The sequence below is a fragment of the Prunus dulcis genome, chromosome 7 (assembly GCF_902201215.1).
Source record: "Prunus dulcis chromosome 7, ALMONDv2, whole genome shotgun sequence".
NCBI classification, from domain to species: domain Eukaryota; kingdom Viridiplantae; phylum Streptophyta; class Magnoliopsida; order Rosales; family Rosaceae; genus Prunus; species Prunus dulcis.
In genome coordinates, this window is record NC_047656.1 from 6,865,000 (window position 1) to 6,884,179 (window position 19,180).

A 19,180-nucleotide genomic window follows, 5' to 3' on the forward strand; every position below is an offset into this window, starting at 1 on the left:
GAGGAAATAGCAGCTTTTTGTTATTCTTGTGTATACACTTGAATTTCTATGTTGGGTGGTTATCAAATTTATATAAAGGGTTTAGGGAGGTGGAACACTTCAATTTGGCAACTTTGCAGCAAAAGCTAAAAATACTTCTCTGTTTTTATGCTTGCACAACACACAATACTGACTATTCTACCCGAAACTTTGTTTATTATTATTATTTTTTTGGGTCAAATTCAGCTTTCAATAAAAGACCCAAAAGCTGGCGAGGCACAACAGAGAAGTCATTCATAATTCATGTAAAAAAACAACATTACAAATTACAATTGGCCACGACGAGGTTTCATATTTTGAAAACGTAGCATTATAGCTTCATTTTCAATACAATCAAAAACATCCTTCTCAACATAAACAAGCAAGCTATCACTCAACCATTGATCTCCCATTTTGTTCGAAGTGGACCTTTGATAATATTCATGACGGAGAATGCCCTCTCGACTGAAGCAGTAGCAACCGGTAAAACTAGAGCCAATGTAATAAGCAAATACACATAATTGAATGCTCGATGCATCCTTGTCTCCACCATTTTTTTTGCAAGATCACCAATCCCTTGCAAGTCAGAGAAATCACTACTCGAACTCACATAATGAATATAAAGCTCAAGTTGATCATCAAGTGCCAAAAGATCCCCATCCGAAAAGTCTTGAGGATAAAATTGAGCAAGACGAAGTAACTTTTGTTTATCAAAAGCTACAAATGAATCATTTGGACTCAAACATGCCAAACAAATAAGCAACTCAGTATTTACCTCATTAAAACGATCATCTAACTCCGTAAGTTGCTCGTCAATGACATAAATAAAGAGCTCCACACGATAATGATGACGATTTGTCTTTATTGGAGCATTACGCCTTGACCTCCCTGGAAGTACGAAGGCCTCATCCATGGTAGGAACATCAATATGATGTTTGTCACAAAATGAAGACACCTCTTCAACCAATGCATCAAACCCATTATTCCTCATCCAATGTAGCTTTTCCTTGCATGATTTCACCAAAGCCATTGCATTCACAATTTCTTGATCTTTCTTTTGCAATGCTTGTGACACATCATTTGTGAGTCCCAATATAGCCTTCATTAAGAATAGGTGAAACACAAACTGAAAAGTAAGCATTTCCCTTTGAATCTTATTTGCTTCACCGGCACTATCATTGGGATTATCATCAATAATAATTTGAAACACATGAATCACAGATGAAAACATAGAAATGATGCTAATAATGGTACCGTAATGTGAGCTCCATCGTGTGTCACCGGCACGTTTGAGACTTGTTTCTTGATGCAAACATCGCCCCGTTATAAGACAATCATTTTCAAAAGCTATCACAAGTTCTTCTTGGAGTTGTGCTCTAAGTGCATCACGCCGCTTACACGATGCTCCAACATGGTTAACCACACTATTAGTGGTTGTGAAGAAAGAGGCAATATCAATATTCTTTTTTGCTACGGCAACAAGTGCTAGTTGAAGTTGATGAGCAAAGCAATGAACATAGTATGCACAAGGTTGTTCTCTCAAAATCTTTGTTTTAAGGCCTTTCAACTCACCTCTCATATTGCTAGCTCCATCATAACCTTGTCCTCGTAACTTGGAAAAGCTCAAACCATTGGAAGAAAAGAATATGTCAATGGCATCCTTTAGTGAACTTGAAGTGGTGTCGGTAACATGTTGAACCCCCACAAACCTTTCAATTACATGCCCTTTGTCATCCACATAACGCAACACCATAGCCATTTGCTCTTTCACAAAAATATCACGTGCTTCATCCACCAATATAGAAAAGAATCTATCTTTTAAATCACTCATGATGACATCAAGTGTTTCCCCGGCACATGCATTGACAATATCTTTTTGAATCTTTGGAGCTACTAACTTGAGATTCCCCGGAGCATTTTCCAACACAACTTCTTTAACTTTCTCATCATTGTCTGCAAGGAATTGCAATAGCTCCAAGTAATTTCCCCTATTGCTTGAAGTGGCACTTTCATCATTTCCACGAAAAGAAAGACCTTGTCTCAATAGAAACTTAGTGCACTTGATTGATGCAATTAAGCATCTTCGATATGCCATACGAGCTTGTTCAGAGTGTTTGCTCACAGCCGTTTCAATATGTGTATTTTGATTCATCAAATTTGTAGCGGCTTCTCTAGCTTTATTATGAACACTACCAACCGGTCCAACATGCACCTTCATTCTTTCTCTCCCTTTCTTCCAATTCTTAAACCCTACTCCAGTGAAGGCTTCACTACCCACTTGTTCAAAATTGGATTTAAAGAGATAGCAATAAAGACAAAATGCAGCATCTTTAGATACACTATACTCCAACCAATCAAATTCATCAAACCATTGGGGAATGAAGCGTCGATTAAGTCCTGAGATATTACTTTGTGGGAAAGAATGACCTCTAGGTTGACAAGGTCCTTTTTGTAGATATGCTCTTCGAACCTCATCTCTAATATTAGCATCATACTCAATCATACGAATTCTTAGTCCCGGGTCTGCCTGAAGATTAGCCAAAACCTCATCTAACTCACTTTGTCTTGAACTTGAAGTTCTTGAACTACCCACACTATCCGAACTACCCAATGATGACTTTCTCTTAAAAAATCTTTCCATAATTCTACATAAATTAATCAAAATAATAACTAAAATCAATTCAAGAGAACACCAAATTTATACCAATTAACCACAAAAAATTCATAAATGAAACATCCAATAAATCTAAACAACACCAAATTTATACCAATTAACCACAAAAAATTCATAAATGAAACATCCAATCAATCAAACAACATCAAATTTATATCAATTAACCACAAAAAATTCATAAATGAAACATCCAATCAATCTAAACAACACCAAATTTATACCAATTAACCACAAAAAATTCATAAATGAAACATCCAATAAATCTAAACAATATAATACAATCATAAATTCAATTTCAATTTAAGTAATTTAGGTTTAGAGTTAGAATTTACCTTGAATTGTGAGGTGGTGGAAGTGGAGGCAAGCTTTTGGAAGTGGCGGAGCTGCTGGTAGCGGCGACAATCGCGGATTTGGGGCTTCAAGGCTTGGTGGGGAAGAGGGTTAAAGGTTTGTGGGGGGTGGAGATTGGGGATTTATGTTTGAGGGTTTAGAAAATAGGTGTTTTGGAATGAAAATTCGGGAGGAAGAAGATGGGAAACTGATATGTGTTTTTTTTTTTTATAACACCTGGACCAAAACGACGTCGTTTTGGCCAGGTCTTTTAAAAAAAAATTCGCTGGTCCAAAACGACGGCGTTTTGGCCAGCGGGTTTTTAAAAGAAATTCGCTGGTCCAAAACGACGCCGTTTTGGCCAACGAGTTTTAAAAAAAAATTCGCGCGTTTGGTCCAAAACGACGCCGTTTTGGCCAGCGCGTTTTTGTCCAAAACGACGCCATTTTGGCCAGTCTGTTTAAAAAAAAAAAAAAGAAGTTAGGCCAAAACGACGCCGTTTTGGCCAGCTTCTTTCAAACATAACAGAGCCCTGTTCATCTTCTTCTTCCTCTTGTCTACAAATCCCCTCTCTCATGGGGTCATACCCCATTTCAAAGCCACCTTCTACCTTGCTTCCATGGAGTCCATGGGGTCGTTTGACCCCATTGACCCCACTGTGAGTCCGTCTCTGTGCGCAACATGTGTTTAATTTGAAAGTGGGTAACGATTTGGTTTTAACATATTGCTCCTTTTTTTGGGTCGAAGGTTTTAACATAGGAAAATGCTAGGCTTACCACATTTTTCAAACCACATTGTGTACCTCTCTAATAAAGGTGGGCCCCATTATATTGGTGGGCTCCACCTCTATTAGAGAAGTGGTACACAATGTAGTATAAAAATGTGGTAAGCCTAACATTACCCTTTAACATATTGATCAAGATTTCAGTTTTAACTGATTGGGCCTTAAGACTATTCTACCCGACATTGAAGCAACATGTGCCCAATTCGGACTTTACGGAAATTTCAACTTTTGCTTTATTGTGGAAGGGCCACAAGCTAATTTTATTATCCAATTTTTACTAAACTTGTCCAATGCAAATTTTAATAGTTTGTTAGGCCATCCCTAATGGTTGGGACTCTAAAAGAAGTTGATAGAGCTTTACTTAGAGTTTCGATCGAATCTTTGGGGCTCTAAAGGCATCTCTCCTACAGTGAGAGGCTCTATATTAGGAGTTTGATATTTTTTTTATGATGTAATTTAATTTAGGTGCTATTTTTGTTTATTGTTAACTTTTTTTTTTTGGGTGAACATTTCAACTAAAAAAAAATAAAAATTTGACAAGATTTGAAAACATGATTAAAAAAAATAAACCTAGCCATTTAAAACTTGAGGATTGTAGCCTAAGTGCATGTTTGACATTGCTTATTTGGGGTGAGAAGTGATTTTTAAACAATTTTGGTAAGCCCAGCTCCTTTGGTAAACTATGAAAAATCACTTATTGTTAAAAATTGATGTGAGAGAAAGCTATAAGGGTGTTGAGGCCCAAAAAGTCACGGAAAGCCCAAAGACATTTAAAGCCCAATATAACATATAATGTCAGTCATGCATTAATCCAAGCTGTATTTTGGGATTTAATTCATTAAATAAATACAGAAATAGTGCACATGTCATGCCAAACTAATAATACATTTTTTCCATACCAATCACCTATCAAGCTCACATGAACCCAAGTCATGTGGTTTACGAGGCTTGCATGAGGGATTGTGGTGTTGAAGGTTACGTAGATCCACAAGGCTCATGGAAGCTCTTGGATAATGGAGACTTTGGGCTAGCTACTTGGGAACACCAAATTCTAAGCTCATTACTTAGAGTTCTCCAATGTGGGTGAGTAAATGAGAGATTTTTCAAGCACTTCCCTTTATCCATAGGAAATAGTCATTTTCCAAATGCCTAGCTTTACCCGTTGGAAACAAGTCTTTTCCAGCACTTCCTATTACCTACTGGAAACAAGCAGTCTCTAGCGCTTCCTTTTACCAATAGGAAATAATTAGTTTATGGTACCTAGCTTCACTTGCTGGCAAATAGCATGCCCCAGTGCTTTCTTTTAATTACTGGAAATAGGCTGGTTCCAGCACCTCCCTTTATCTATTGGAAATAAAGGAAAATCCTCACCCTGTATAAATTGGCATTCATGGCTTAAGCAAAGGGCACCAATTTTTCTTCAGCCAACACTCTCTTACTCGGCTGCTGCAAGCATCCCAGCAGCCATCAACCCCCTTTAGCAACCACTAGACCACTTTCCTTCCTCCATTCAGCTGCTGCAAGCATTCCAGCGGCCATCCCAGCCATTCCTCAGCTATCACAACCATTTCTTCTATTTCCCTATCATTGAAATCCTCCATTTTCCCTCTAAAGCCTCACTAACCATAACTCCAAGCTTTTCTTTCCTTCTCATACCCTTCCAAGCTATAAACACCATAGCTTTCAAGCCTTAAGCTTTTCCTTTTATCCTCCCACCTCTAGAACTCATAAATTTCTCTGGAATCATTGTCACAAACACCATTCCCTTCAAAGTCTTAAGCTTTTCTTTCCTCAGCCATGCTTTTCGAAACCCCATTCTTTTGATTGCTATAGGCATCCCAACAATCATCACAACCAAACAATCAAACAACCATAGCCATAGCTTCAAACAATAAATTCTCAACACCCAAACTCAAGCATATTAAACACCAACCCAAGCACAAGCATTCTCATTTGCTAAACTTGTGGGTCTTTAGCTCCCACACTCCAAGCTCTCATGCCAAACTCATATAATCTCAGATCAATATTAGCAAGTCATCTTCAACTCATCTAGAGCAAGCAACATCCTTACTTATTGCTGGAAGCTTCAATCTCAAGCCGTGTTCTTCCATATTCTTCCTCTCCCTCCCATAAATACATACAGAGAGAGCAAGCATCACCACTCACCTCTGGGACCCTTCAATTTCAAGCTCTATTATTCCATTTCTTCTCTTTTTTCTCTTCTGGCAAACCACCCAAGAGCCTGACAAAGCTTTCGTCAAGTTGCTGGAAATCTACTCAAGCCACCCATGTTTCTCTCTCTCTCTCTCTCTCTCAAAAAAGCTCCATCCCATATCTGAAACACCTAACCTCTCATGCCAAGTCTAGTAGTCCCTTAACTCACAAAGCAAACTCTCATGCCAAGTTTGTGTAACATCAATGCACCATCTTCAACTCTTCGTCAAACTGCCGGAAACATCCGCATAAAACACGCAGTCTCTAGAAGAAGAACAAAGTACTCCCTTGGGACTTGTTTCTTCTTCGGGATACTTTGGGCCTAGTTCTTGCTAACTCAGAAAAAGCGGCAACGAAGGCTTGATTCACCACTTTATGGCGGCTCAAGAATCAACAAACCCGGATGAGCCTTCCAACGGAAAAAGACCCCAACAAAGAGAAAGCAGCTAATGAGGTGCTTTCATTTTCTAATTAATGAATCAGTTTTGAAAAGGCGCTGAGTTTGATAATTATGCAGGAATAATTTTCTGATTATGCTGGAATCAGTACCAACAACACAACACTTTTTACAAAAAGTTTACCAAACGCCAAACCGCTTTCTCTCATAGCAAATTTGACAGAGAATATTATCACAGCACAGTAATACCAAACTGACCCTAAGTCAACTTTACCAAAAAAAAAAAAACAAAAAAAAAACAATAAGACAAGCTTCTTGCAATTGGCCAAATGATTAAAAAAAATATAAAAAAAAATGGTCAGTCAACTATCAAAATGGGCGAGTATGACTCTGTTGAGTCGCAAGGCAAGTGACCCAAAAATTTGTTGGGCTGACAGCTTTTTCCAGATGTGGTCCTCACAGAGTTTCAAGGGCTGCAACCAAAGCCTCAAATCTGTACCATTGGGGATGGTTTTTGTTCGTTCAAAGAGTTATTATTTATTAGAGCCCAAAGGTGGTGCAGCCCATTTTAGAGTCCTCATTGGGAATGACTTTAAATTTTTGAGGGGCCAAGGCCACTGCAGGCCGTGGCATAGCTCTGTCACTAGTGGTGAGTGTTGACGTGAGCTATCCTACGACAGTCGATGGCTTAAACATTGCCTCTAAATACTGTACTTGAAAATATTTTCCTATTTCCAAATATTACTTTCATTTGGTGATTATAAGAAATGATTTCCTTGAAATCTTCATTACATATTTTGGCTAAAAAGACAAAACTGCAAAAAAAAAAATTTATTTAAAAAAAAGCCAAACAAAATAATAAAATAATTCACAATATAGTATCATTGTCCCTCACAATTACAGGTGCACAACGATGTCTTCTTTTTGGCTCGAGTTTCCAACCTTGTCTCCTTGTGTAGAAAACCTTGCCTATCATAACCGTGACAGAGACACCGAAGTCTTTCTTCTGAATCAAAAAACACCTACACCTCCCTGCAACTACAGCCACCTCTTTCTTTTTCCTAATCTGATCAGGTGCTGCTGAGGGAGCATTCAGTTTGGGTACAGAGCCAACCAAATGGCAGGTGAGGGAGTGTCACCACTAGCACAAGTCAACCCAATTGACAAGGAAGCCTTCAAGTTGGGGTTCATTGGGGCTGGTAACTTGGCATCAAGTGTTGCAACCGGATTGGTCAAGCAGGGGATACTACCAGCTTCAAGAATTTTCACGGCACACCGGAACCCGGAAAGCAGGGTGGATTTTACATCCATGGGAATTAAGGTTTTCCCGAAAAATCATCAGGTACATGTCTCTTTATGGTCATAGTCAAAGTCAATGCATTTATATCATGGAACATATATATAAAGCCATTTTTCCATTATGGACAGTTGGCCACGGCAGTGAGGCTGTCAGTTTCTTGTGTTAGTTGTTAATTGGTGCTCCCCTCTTGCTGAGTTTGGTTGGGGCTGTCCCATTCTTTGTAGCTGGTTCGTTGTTTTCATTTTCAATATATTCATTGATTTACCCAATAAAAATTGAACCTTTATTTGTTGTTATTTGCTGAATGTGGCACAAATGAAAAACAAATGGAGTTAGGAGATGGGTTGTAAAGCCAGAGCAATTACAAGGGAACTGCAGAAAAGCAATTACAAAGGGACTGTAAAAAAACCAAGACAGTAGCTCTAACGGGAAAGGAAGATAGTTTCGTGTGGCAATTTTCGCTATACGAATATGTTTTACAGATTATGCGTCCAACTATTTGCAAATGTTTGTATTTTTCATTAATGTGATATTGCTATATATTTGTTTGCTGGAAAGGAAAAGAAGGCGAATATGTAGTTTTAATGTACTAAATCCAGTCATGTTCACCTACATTGCTGCAAGAGACAAGAAGTACCCTATTCTTCAATTGCTGGACAAAACAAATTATTTACTCATATATTAACAAACTTGGATTTAATTAGTTTTTGTACTGCTTCCATGTTATTATACTACTCTTATAGTTCCCCTTTTCCTTTCTCTTTATCTTTTCCATTAATATCATGGACAGGTAGTTGAAGAGTGTGATGTAATCATTTTCGCAGTGAAACCTCAAATACGTACGCCTTCTTTCGCTTGGTTTTCTTTTCCTGTCCGTAAATATGAAATAATTCTCTTAGCCTCATACTCTAGTGAAATAATTTGACATGCATATTTTTATTAACGCTCTGTTGATCACTGATAATCCTTATTAAGTTTTATCTTTTTAATCATAAACTGGATTGTTGGATATGCAGTTAAGGAAGTAATCTTGGACTTACGGCCACTACTTTCACAAAATAAACTTCTTCTGTCACTTGCTGTGGGACATAAATTGCAAGCTCTACAGGTTTGTATAGATGACTGCTATATGAAATTGACGACTTGTTGCATAAGTCCTTAATAATAGAATCTCAATAATGTTAAAGGGTGATGACCGAACTTCTCAACCAATTCATTACAAAATGATGATTTCTTAGGTTCATGTCCTCTGAGTCTAGATTCTCACTCTTAGCCGGTCATTGAGTCTCAACTGTAAGACATGCTCAAAGCATATTGCGATATTTAGACAATTCTGGTCCGGTTAAAATTCATCTTCCCAGTTGACTCTGTGTAGATGTTATCATCAATCACAATGTGGTCTGTCTAATTTGCCAATTGCTATACAGGTTTTATGGAATATCTTCCAGCAACTTAATATCGGAAAACATATGCATTTTATCTATGATATGAAGGTTAAGAGTTGTTTTTCATTCGATACAGGCTGATTTTCACTTTGATAGTAAGCATTATTCATTATTATGGAGTTATGCAGACGCTCAACATTATTCATTAGGTCATTCATGAATACTCTCTGGAAGATTTCAGTTATCTGTTACACTGTTACAATTTATTCTTTTGAACTGGTAATGTTACAATTCGAAAGTCCTGTTTCCTTGATCAATTCCAAAAATACCTCAGTTATCAAATCTATTATGTTCATGTTGAAATGTCATTTTGGTTTATGTTTACTAAGGTAAGGATGAATCAAATATCTAGTGAGTAAAAGTGATGGTCATCATAGACGGAAAAGTAAGCCAAATTAGATAGAATCATGATTGCTTACAAATTTTCTTATGTTCTATCCATTACCAGAAAAAAACGATACTTCAATGCAAACATTTCTACTGTTTCCTCTGTGTCCTTGAGCTATCTGTTGGTAGCGTTACTGTGATATGCTTGAAAAACTTTTCAAAGATTATTAATTTACAGTAAAGTTCCTGAACTTTCATATTTTTAATACTTATTTGTTCAAAGCTTCTATCCAGGAATGGGTCGGTCATGGTAGATTTGTTAGAGTAATCCCTACTACTACTTCTATCATTGGTGAGGCAGCTACAGGTAACAACTAATTCCTTGTTCTCACATTTTTTGTGTTATACTGAAAGAAATGCTTTCTACATCTAAATTATTTAACTTCACTGCCGTTTGGCCATGTTTGGGACTGTGATTAACTGGATTATGTGGTAGGATTGGATTGCACTGGATTACATTTCATTGGAGAGGATAGCTAGTCCAATCCTATGTTTGACAACGACGGAGAACTAATGTACTTAAATTAAACAGTTATGCACTTGGGAGAAGCTGCAACAGAAAACGACGGAGAGCTAATAGCAGATCTATTTGGAGCTGTTGGCAAGGTGTGGAAAATGGATGAGAAATTGTCTGATGCTGCTGCTGCTGTCGGGTACGTACTTGTCTTTGCTATCATCTAAGATAAACATAATCACTCTTGTAAACTGGGTAGCATATTGTTGCTGCTGCTGTATCATTCCTGTTCTAAATCAAAAGATAAAACATAATCTCACTTGTAAACTAGGAAGTATCTGGTTACTGCTTATGCATATCATTAGAGTTTGGAAATGCACCTGCTGTCGCACTTACACATCATTCGGTGTGCACATATGCGCATCTGTCAACAAATATTTAGAGGTACATTTGACAAGCTCCTTCTGTTTATTTCTATGGGCACTTTATGGAGTACTAGACAACATAGATATGTCCTCTCGCATACGCTTCTCTTTCAATTTTCAAAAAAGAAAAATACATCAATAGCTGTTCACCATAGTTAGTGGTTTTGTGTTTGGATAATTTTGCAGCGGTTCTGGTACGGCATTTGTATATATAGCAATAGAAGCTATGTCTGATGGAGGTGTAGCCGCAGGCTTACCACGAGAAATTGCTTTGAGTCTTGCTGCTCAAGCTGTAAGTGGAGACTGTTATGTATACTTAAGAATCTAGTGGTGTGTATTATAAGCTATAACGTTATATGTATCTAGACACTCCATTATCTTTCTCCAAGATTTGTGCTGGGTACTCGATATATGCTTCTGAAAACAATTCAAGGCCTTAAATGGGATTGCTAAAAAGCTCAGACTTCTACTTTGGATTCACAGAACACAGTGAGGGGTTATACAAACGTACGGATTTTTTACGGTCTATTTAGAAAGTGACTTTGAGCAAAGAATAGCTTCTGTTTCATTCTTCAGCCACGTCCAGCTTCTTTTTCTTGAGTTAATAATGCAGGCATTTGATAGGTTTAGATGCACAAATATCTGAGTGATCAGAACATCATTTTTTAAGAAATGAAGTTGATTGAACTTTGAGATAGTGTTTTGAAACATTTTGGATGATCATAATTTTCAACGGAATATAAGATGTTCTTATAGAACAGCAAATGCTTGTGCATTTGTGGTCTGAAATTCCTTTCGGTGATTCTTTCCATGCCTCCATTTTATCAAGAATGCTCCTCCAAGTTTCTTCTTGCTCTATAGACACTTATAACCTCACGCAGGCTCATGATATGCCATGCTTTTGCCTGGCAATTATATTCTTTAGGACCTGGTCCTCATGTTATGAACAATTCTAGGCCTCTGATTTATATCTTTTCCCTTCTGTCTCTCTTGTTCTGCTGAAGTTCTACGGAGCAGCTGCCATGGTAATGAAAACAGGAAAACATCCCGGTCAGCTGAAAGACCAAGTTGCTTCACCAGGAGGAACGACCATTGCTGGGATTCATGAGCTTGAGAAGGGTGCTTTTCGCGCAAGCATGATGAATGCGGTTGTTGCTACTACCAAGCGTAGCCACGAGATGGGCCAATGACTTGGCTTTCCATGAGTAAATTACCCCTAGTAGGGTTGGTTATGGTTATGACAACAACATCGGAAAGTTACTCCGAATGCAGGAGACCGGCCATTCCAGCCGATTTGTGCCATGTTGCGCATGGTATGATTCTTCTGCATTGTGTTGAAGTGGATTCTACTCCCGGTGTATGAATGTACATTTGACTGCAATGTAAAATAAACGGTTTCTACTTTAGTAAAGTCGATTCTCTCAGTGTAAATTTTATTAAAATAACTCTCGATCTTCAGCTATGATATCATGTTAAAATTAGACTATTGATCTCAAAACTTAGACAATGAATCGTAAATTTTATATATTGCGAGTCAAGGCTTCGAATTCTTAATTTGGGATTTTTATGTTCCCAACACGTAATTGTGTGTGGCTGGCTGCAACAGATTATGTTAGGCAGGCAATTTTGTTTCTGGCTGGAAAAGATTATGTTAGGTATATGTTGGAGTACATGTGGCCAAATTGGGTTATAGGATATTTTTAGGCTTGAAAGTTTGTTGGTTCCATATTTTAAACTGTTCAGATGTGGATCAATAATTTTTGTATATTATTTTAATGTTAACCAATGAAAAAGTGTTTATGTTAATCATGAACTGGAACCTTATTAAAATTAATAATAAATTTAATTGAGGCGATTGAGTCTTTGAGTTCAGTCCTTGTATATTAGCAACAATCTTAAAGTTACAAATTGTTTTACCATTTAGTCTCTTTTGTGTCAATCTGACACACAAATCACCGCTATTTTGTAAAAGCGCACTTAAAACATTAAGTTTTTCTTATAAATCATTTGTTTTTTCATGACATCCGTTAATCAACATGACGTCGATTTAGCGTTTATGTAAAAGAAAGATGGGTTCATCAAGTGCTACATCAAAAAATACAAATGTTATTTTGACCAAAAAAATTGTCATGCTGAAACTAATGAAGGGACCAATGATGTAAGGATTCGTAATTTTATAATTATTTTTAGAAAATTTAAAAAGTTATGCACCAAATTGTCATTGATCTCAAATCAGAGGGATGCAAAGCTTGTCGTAGTCTGACACGTTTCATTCAATCCAACCCGACCCATCAATTCTTTTGTTCGGGTTAGATGACCCGAATTTTATTCAAACGAACCAGTCATGATAAAAGCGGCACTGCCTCGCTGCTGACTACTACTCCTCCTCCCTTCTGCTTCTGCGTTACTTTAAGAAAACAAAAACAAACTGAATCTGACTCTGATACGACGTCGCATTTGGCCATGGAGGCGTTACCCATCCCCACTGACACGTTCAAGCTAGGGTTCATCGGAGCAGGTAAAATGGCGGAGAGCATCGCCAGAGGGATCGTCCGATCAGGCGTTCTACCTCCAAATCGCATCTCTACGTTCCACGCTAACCCCATTCGACGCCAAGCCTTCGAGTCCTTCGGCGTCGAGCTCCTCCACAGAAACGACGACGTTTGGCCCTCTCTCCCTTTTCTTCTTTGTGTATCTGTCTGTATCTTTTGTGGTGAATAATTTGAGTTGCATTTCTTCTATGGTGATTACAGGTGGTGGAAGATAGTGATATCGTCATTTTCTCTGTCAAACCTCAAGTTGGTATTTACACTATTCCATTATCTCTCAATTTCTCAAGGATATTGTATTTATAATATAATTGGTTTTTAAAAGTAAAAAAAAAAATTATTTATTTATGATTTGCTCTTGCTTCTTGTATGATTGAAATGTATCTTGATTTTAGAGATATGGGAATGAATTTTTAGGTGGTGATTTTGTGGATGTTTACCAGATAATGATGTGGTTGTGTCTTTGCATTTGTGCAGTTAAAGATGTAGTTTTGCAGTTGAGGCCACTTCTTTCCAAAAAGAAGCTGCTAGTTTCAATTGCTGCTGGAGTCAAATTGAAAGATCTGCAGGTCTCTCAGTTACAACTCTTCTTGCTTTTTATCTAAATTGACTATTTGTTTTTTTGGTCAACTATCTAAATTGACTATAGTCTATATGGATTGGCCAAAACACTGTATTTTTTTCATGAACCTCTAACTTCCAGTTTATCATTTTGAGTGAGTTCTTTTCAGTTTCTATGAAAAGGTTATGTTCTGAACATATTACATGCGTTAATTGATTTAAGTATTGTACACAGTGGAGCGAAAAGTTTATATTGGCGTGTGCTAAGCTATATATATATATATATATATATATATATATATATATATAAACAAACTCTACTCTTAAGGACTGCATAGATGTTTTTTTTTTTTTTTTTTTTTTTTTTTTTTTTTTTTTTTTTTTTTTTTTTAAGGAATCTGTATGGAAATACTATTAATAAGAAAGAAAGGATTCATGTAGCCATAGGACACAAACAGAAAAAGACAACAGGAAATAATATGCAATGCAAATGTACGTAAGAGTTGGAGTAAACAGGTTGTATGTGTTTTCAAAGAAGAAAATTACATGTCTAATTTTTTTTTTTTTTTACACATTAGCCCACCCACATTTGCATGCCTCTCCCTTTCCCTTCCCACAAAATTAGTTCCACTCCTTTACCATTTCACAGTGAGCAACTCTTTTTCATCTTTCACTTCCCTTTTGCCTTTCTCTAAAGAATGACAGAGAGTAGACAGAGAGTAGGGAATTAACTTTTCTGAAGGTAAAAGGGAGGATAGAGGGCTGGGCTTAACTAACGTCAGTCTAATGTACATGTGTAAATTCTTTTTTCAAATTCAAGCCAACTTTCAGCTCTGCTTGTGTAAAGTCAATTATAAAATAGTGCATTTCTTTCCAGCTTCAAGCATCACCCTTTTCTTTGTCTAATGCAATAGATGAATAAATCTGTTGTTCTGTTCCACATTTGTTTTCCTTGCAGTGTCTGATGAATAAGCACACGTTACAGTTAACCAAGTTTTGTAAGAAAGTAGAATTATATTTACTATTTTGGGGAAATTTGAAGTGCTCAATGTTTGGTTCACTATATAGAGGATGAAAGGAGTAATAAGTTAATAACAGAACAAACAATTTGATGAACTGAATGAGCAATATAGCATGTTATCACCTTAGCATTCATTCTTGAATTTCAGAGTCTGGTCACTTGTAGTGCTCCCCCTGTTTCTCCTGTCTATAAGGAAATATGACAGTAACTTTGGAAAGGTCCTTTAGTGTAAATGAAGAAAAATGGGTGTTGCAAATCAATATCTGTAGTCAACAGTTTAATATGATTATCCCCATTTATGAATGTGCCAGCCACCAGAAAGAATACGATGCTGTTCATGACAATAATAGTGCTGATATTAAAGTTTGAGAGATGTTGACAATGCAGTCTTCTCCTTGCACAAAGTCAATTATTTACCCACAGTTACATTTAGCCATTGGTAAATTTAGCCAGTTCTCACCCTTCAAAATTGTGACAACATAGTAACAAAAATTTAAGTTTCTTAACCATTTTATTTTCGAAAAGTAATCTTGGGCAGCTTCAGTAATTTGGGGTTACTAGTTTTATGATTGCCGGAACACAGTATACTTTGTTTTGACCAGCATCTCTTGATAATAACTATAGTTACTGGACTGCATGCTCTTAATACCAGGGAAGCCTAATCCTGGAAATGACTTTTTAGCATCAAATTTGTTTAACATAAATAATTTTATTATTCTATACGTTAATCATAAGATTAAGTGTGATAGCTTCTATAGTTTGTGCGCACTATCTCTTCCTGTTTGTTGATCCCCATGCTCTAAGTCCTTTGATTCCTACCACCATACAAGTATATTCTTTTTCTTTTTTTGGTCTTTCATGCATGTAGTTCTATTTTAAACTTTAATGTATAACTTTTGAGTTCTTAATGTTATTGAAAATAAAAGGTTGAGACACCTTCAGTTTTTTTTCGTTTAATCTATTAACGGAATCGTTTTATCTACCTTAGGAGTGGGCTGGTAACAGCCGATTTATTAGGGTAATGCCAAACACTCCTTCTGCTGTTGGTGAGGCAGCATCAGGTACTTCTGTTATCCTTTCAGTGGTTTATTCCTTGACTTAGAATAAAAACAAATAATGTCGGGTATACTATTATTTTTAACGTATCTGCAAACTGGCTTGGCACTGTTTTTTGCATTGTGAACCAAATTGTTATTTGCTTAAGTGAATATTTTTGGTACGAACTTACAATGAGGTGCTCCATGCAAATTTTCAGTTAAAAAAAATAAACTAATAGGTTTGGAGGATTTTTAAAACTAATATTCTTTTATGAAGCCATTTTTAAAGCAATATTCACTAAACTTCATGTTATACTTCTGCTGCCTATAGAAATACTAACTAGCAGCATTTGGCGTATTACACAAAAGTACTGTTTCATTTTTTTCCATAATAGTTTGCATAAAAGTTGGGAATATGACAGCTGGCTACCCTAGATCATGCTAGTATGACATGTTACAGTTGTGACAAGACTTGCGAAATGCTGTTTGTGGTAGTGCATTGGATTGATTGACATGTTGCTAGTATGGAATAAAAGGAAAATTGACCCTTTTTGTTGCTTACGGGTAGTCTTACATACCTTTTTAACTCTTCAAGTTTTCCTCTCGCTCATATTTGCATTTTTCTTTGTTCATTTTTCATATTGCTTTTAATTTGGTACGCCAAATTTGTATGAGTAGAATGAAATTGGTCATGCCTCTAATCCTCTGGTCACACAGTTATGAGCTTGGGAGTAGGTGCAACAGAACAAGATGGAGACCTAATAGCTAAATTATTTGGATCAGTAGGAAAGACGTGGAAAGCTGATGAAAAATTGTTTGATGCAGTTACTGGCGTTAGGTATGTGACTTTGTGTCGCAATAAAAAATGATGCTGTTCATTCTCCACTGCAGAATATCTTTTACTTATCTCTTGTTGCAATCAGAGATCTTTCTTTCAAATATAGTCCTAGTGTATCTTCCAAAGAGGTTCCTAGGTTTGTTAATCATGCATTTTCATCCCAATAATTGTAATAATTTTAGATATAAAGTCTAGATTCTGGTTTTATTGATACCTTTTATAAACATACAGTGGCAGTGGTCCTGCATATATATATTTGGCGATAGAGGCTTTGGCAGATGGAGGAGTTGCTGCAGGTCTACCTCGAGAACTTGCACTGGGTCTAGCATCTCAAACTGTAAGTCTGCTTATATTGCATGGTGTTTTAGTACTCAACCAGTCATGTGACATCATCACATCATCACACCATCGTGTATTTGTGTCTATTTGTCACAATTTGTAACAATGTAGGTCTAGATAATCCCTTTACTTTTAAAATTAAACCTTCACCAACAAGAAAAAGTGTTTAAAGAATTGAAATAGTTTCTAACTCTCAACTGCCTTCGGATTGATTTTGGTGGCTTGAACATCCGAAACACATTTTAAAAAATCCCTTTCTTTTCAACGTCAAGAGTTCATATTGTTTTTGCTGGCTGTTCATAATGTGTCTTCACTTTGGTTTATTTTTTCTTCAATTCCGTATTGTGAGGATAGCCAATTCTTTGCATCCCTTTGCAGGTATTAGGAGCAGCATCTATGGTTACTAGTACTGGGAAGCATCCAGGTCAGCTAAAGGATGATGTAACATCACCTGCTGGAACTACTATTGCTGGCATTCATGAGTTGGAGAAGGGCGGGTTTCGTGGAATATTGATGAATGCCGTCCTCGCTGCTGCCAGACGCAGCCGAGAATTTTCGCAGAGCCAGTGAGTGATATTCTTATATCAGATGAGCTTTTGGCCCTTCCTTTTCATAGCTCAGGGGATAGAATTCATTTCCAGAGAATCTTATAGATTCTTATATATTGTCCCTTGCTACAATATGCTGAATTAGAGTTTAATTGAAATACTGTTTTCAAGATTGGACTACAGGTAGAATAAGCTTAGCTAGCAAAAATAATAATAAAAATTTCTTGATTTTATGTTCGTTAACAAAACATTGGCGCAATTCCAAGCCCAATGCTGTCAACGGAGGCTCCTCATGAAATGCTTTTAACGGTAAAGAACACAAATCAGAAGATATGATTGGCAGCTTTTACTCAAAATTCAACTGACCCAATGAACTTTCCTCCTGTCTCCATGTTGCCCCCCGCCCATATGTAGAGCCATCTTTTGTTGCCCCCCCCCCATCAAAGCATCACTTAATTATTACTCGACTCTTGTTTTACAACAGAAAGATTGAATGTATATAAGAGCACGCAAAAATAGCATGAGATTGTAAGCTACTTCTTGTAGACTTATTCACTTAGTTTGTTCATAAGAATCTGAACAAAACTATATTTTTTGCCTAATTGGTATGGAATCTTTTGATTTGTGGCAATGAATATATAACAATAGCAGTAGGTGTAGACTAACTCTGCATTGAGGAATATTCTCCTTCAAAATTTGTCCGCTTTTCTTTCAACCTCTTCTCGCTATGACGAGAAGGAGAGGAGTGCCTGGAAACAGGAGAGGAGTGCCTGGAAACAGACTTTCGAACCACGCTCTTTGGAGGAAGAGTTCTCAGTAGTCTTTGCATAACCCATCTTTTAAAATGAAAATGAGATTATCCAATAAAGGATTTGGTATACGATTTGATAAGATGCGTCTCTTCCAATGCGCTAAAGCAGGCACTTAGAAAATGCATAGCGCAAAAGGCAGACAAATTCAGAATAAATTTGCTTCCGATTAGCAGAGCATTAAAATGCCTGATCCTATACATCAGCTAGAAGCTCAATACCAAAGATCCAAAGTGTTCCCAGAATTCTCCGAAGTCACAGAAATTTATAGAAGTACTTTGAGCCAAGGGTAGTGGCAATGGGCCCTATCAATCAATGTAAGTACAAAGAAGCAGATGAACTCAAATACATATTGGCAGCAGACTTTATCCATGATAGCGGCCAGAAAGACGAAGATTTGTACAAGAAAATTAAGGACTGCATCAAGCTTATAAAGGACTGCTACGATATGGAAACAACAAAGTGCTATGATGATGATGGGGCAACACTCGCCTGGATATTGTTCATAGATGGATGTTCAACTTTGCAATTTATATATAAACGTCATTGCTTGGAAGAGTATGGGATGAAGAGAGACCAAGAGGCCTTCGCAGAGCAGGACTTGTTCCTGCCAGAGAACCAACTCCCATATCAAGTCCTCTAGATGTTGATGAGCCCAAGCGAAAAAGAAGAGTTGAAGAGTGCAATCGAGAGGTTTGCTCTGTGGCAGATTACTGCAGCAGAAGAGCCACCGGATGGATACAAAAGGGGGTTTCAACAACGTGAAGGTCGACCAATCAACATAGGAGAAGAGCCACAGCCCGCTCATCTTCTTGATCTTCTTCGGAAAAGACTGCTAGGTCCAGCACTTACTCACATGGAGAAGTGGATTAGCACTGAGGATCGTTCACCATTGTTCCACAATGCCCAGGAGCTTAAGGCAGCCAGGATCCATTTCGGGCGTGGCAAGGGTAGCTCCTTGAGTTGAGGGACACATACATTCAAGTCTCTATGGTTTACAGGATTTCTTAGTCTTCCTCCCATAAACGAAGACGCGATGTCTTTGTTCTT

The 19,180-nt window shown here is 37.3% G+C and overlaps 3 protein-coding genes across 3 annotated transcripts; 2 read left to right on the plus strand and 1 right to left on the minus strand.

The window, feature by feature from the left end:
• Positions 1-412: 412 nt before the first annotated feature.
• On the minus strand, positions 413-2,659 carry LOC117635284 (zinc finger MYM-type protein 1-like). The gene has a single exon (XM_034369630.1). It carries the CDS (start codon positions 2,657-2,659, stop codon positions 413-415), a length of 2,247 nt encoding a protein of 748 aa, XP_034225521.1.
• A 4,679-nt stretch (positions 2,660-7,338) lies between these two features.
• LOC117635928 (pyrroline-5-carboxylate reductase-like) lies at positions 7,339-11,912 on the plus strand. Its single transcript, XM_034370320.1, has 7 exons — positions 7,339-7,759; positions 8,508-8,556; positions 8,734-8,825; positions 9,784-9,856; positions 10,082-10,202; positions 10,615-10,720; positions 11,433-11,912. The coding sequence occupies exons 1-7, from the start codon at positions 7,535-7,537 to the stop codon at positions 11,616-11,618; spliced, it is 852 nt and encodes a 283-aa protein (XP_034226211.1). The 5' UTR covers positions 7,339-7,534; the 3' UTR covers positions 11,619-11,912.
• A 741-nt stretch (positions 11,913-12,653) lies between these two features.
• LOC117635065 (pyrroline-5-carboxylate reductase-like) lies at positions 12,654-17,555 on the plus strand. The gene is made up of 7 exons (XM_034369396.1): positions 12,654-13,089; positions 13,182-13,230; positions 13,455-13,546; positions 15,548-15,620; positions 16,314-16,434; positions 16,666-16,771; positions 17,152-17,555. Exons 1-7 carry the CDS (start codon positions 12,742-12,744, stop codon positions 17,341-17,343), a joined length of 981 nt encoding a protein of 326 aa, XP_034225287.1. The 5' UTR covers positions 12,654-12,741; the 3' UTR covers positions 17,344-17,555.
• The last annotated feature ends 1,625 nt before the right edge of the window (positions 17,556-19,180 follow it).

Coding starts and splice junctions, on each gene's coding strand:
- LOC117635284 (XM_034369630.1), bottom strand. CDS start 2,659: ATGGAAAGATTTTTTAAGAGAAAGTCATCATTGGGTAGTTCGGATAGT.
- LOC117635928 (XM_034370320.1), top strand. CDS start 7,535: ATGGCAGGTGAGGGAGTGTCACCACTAGCACAAGTCAACCCAATTGAC. Junction 10,203..10,614: donor GATGCTGCTGCTGCTGTCGG/GTACGTACTTGT, acceptor ATAATTTTGCAG/CGGTTCTGGTACGGCATTTG. Junction 10,721..11,432: donor TGAGTCTTGCTGCTCAAGCT/GTAAGTGGAGAC, acceptor GTTCTGCTGAAG/TTCTACGGAGCAGCTGCCAT.
- LOC117635065 (XM_034369396.1), top strand. CDS start 12,742: ATGACCCGAATTTTATTCAAACGAACCAGTCATGATAAAAGCGGCACT. Junction 13,090..13,181: donor TCCTCCACAGAAACGACGAC/GTTTGGCCCTCT, acceptor TGGTGATTACAG/GTGGTGGAAGATAGTGATAT. Junction 13,547..15,547: donor TCAAATTGAAAGATCTGCAG/GTCTCTCAGTTA, acceptor TATCTACCTTAG/GAGTGGGCTGGTAACAGCCG.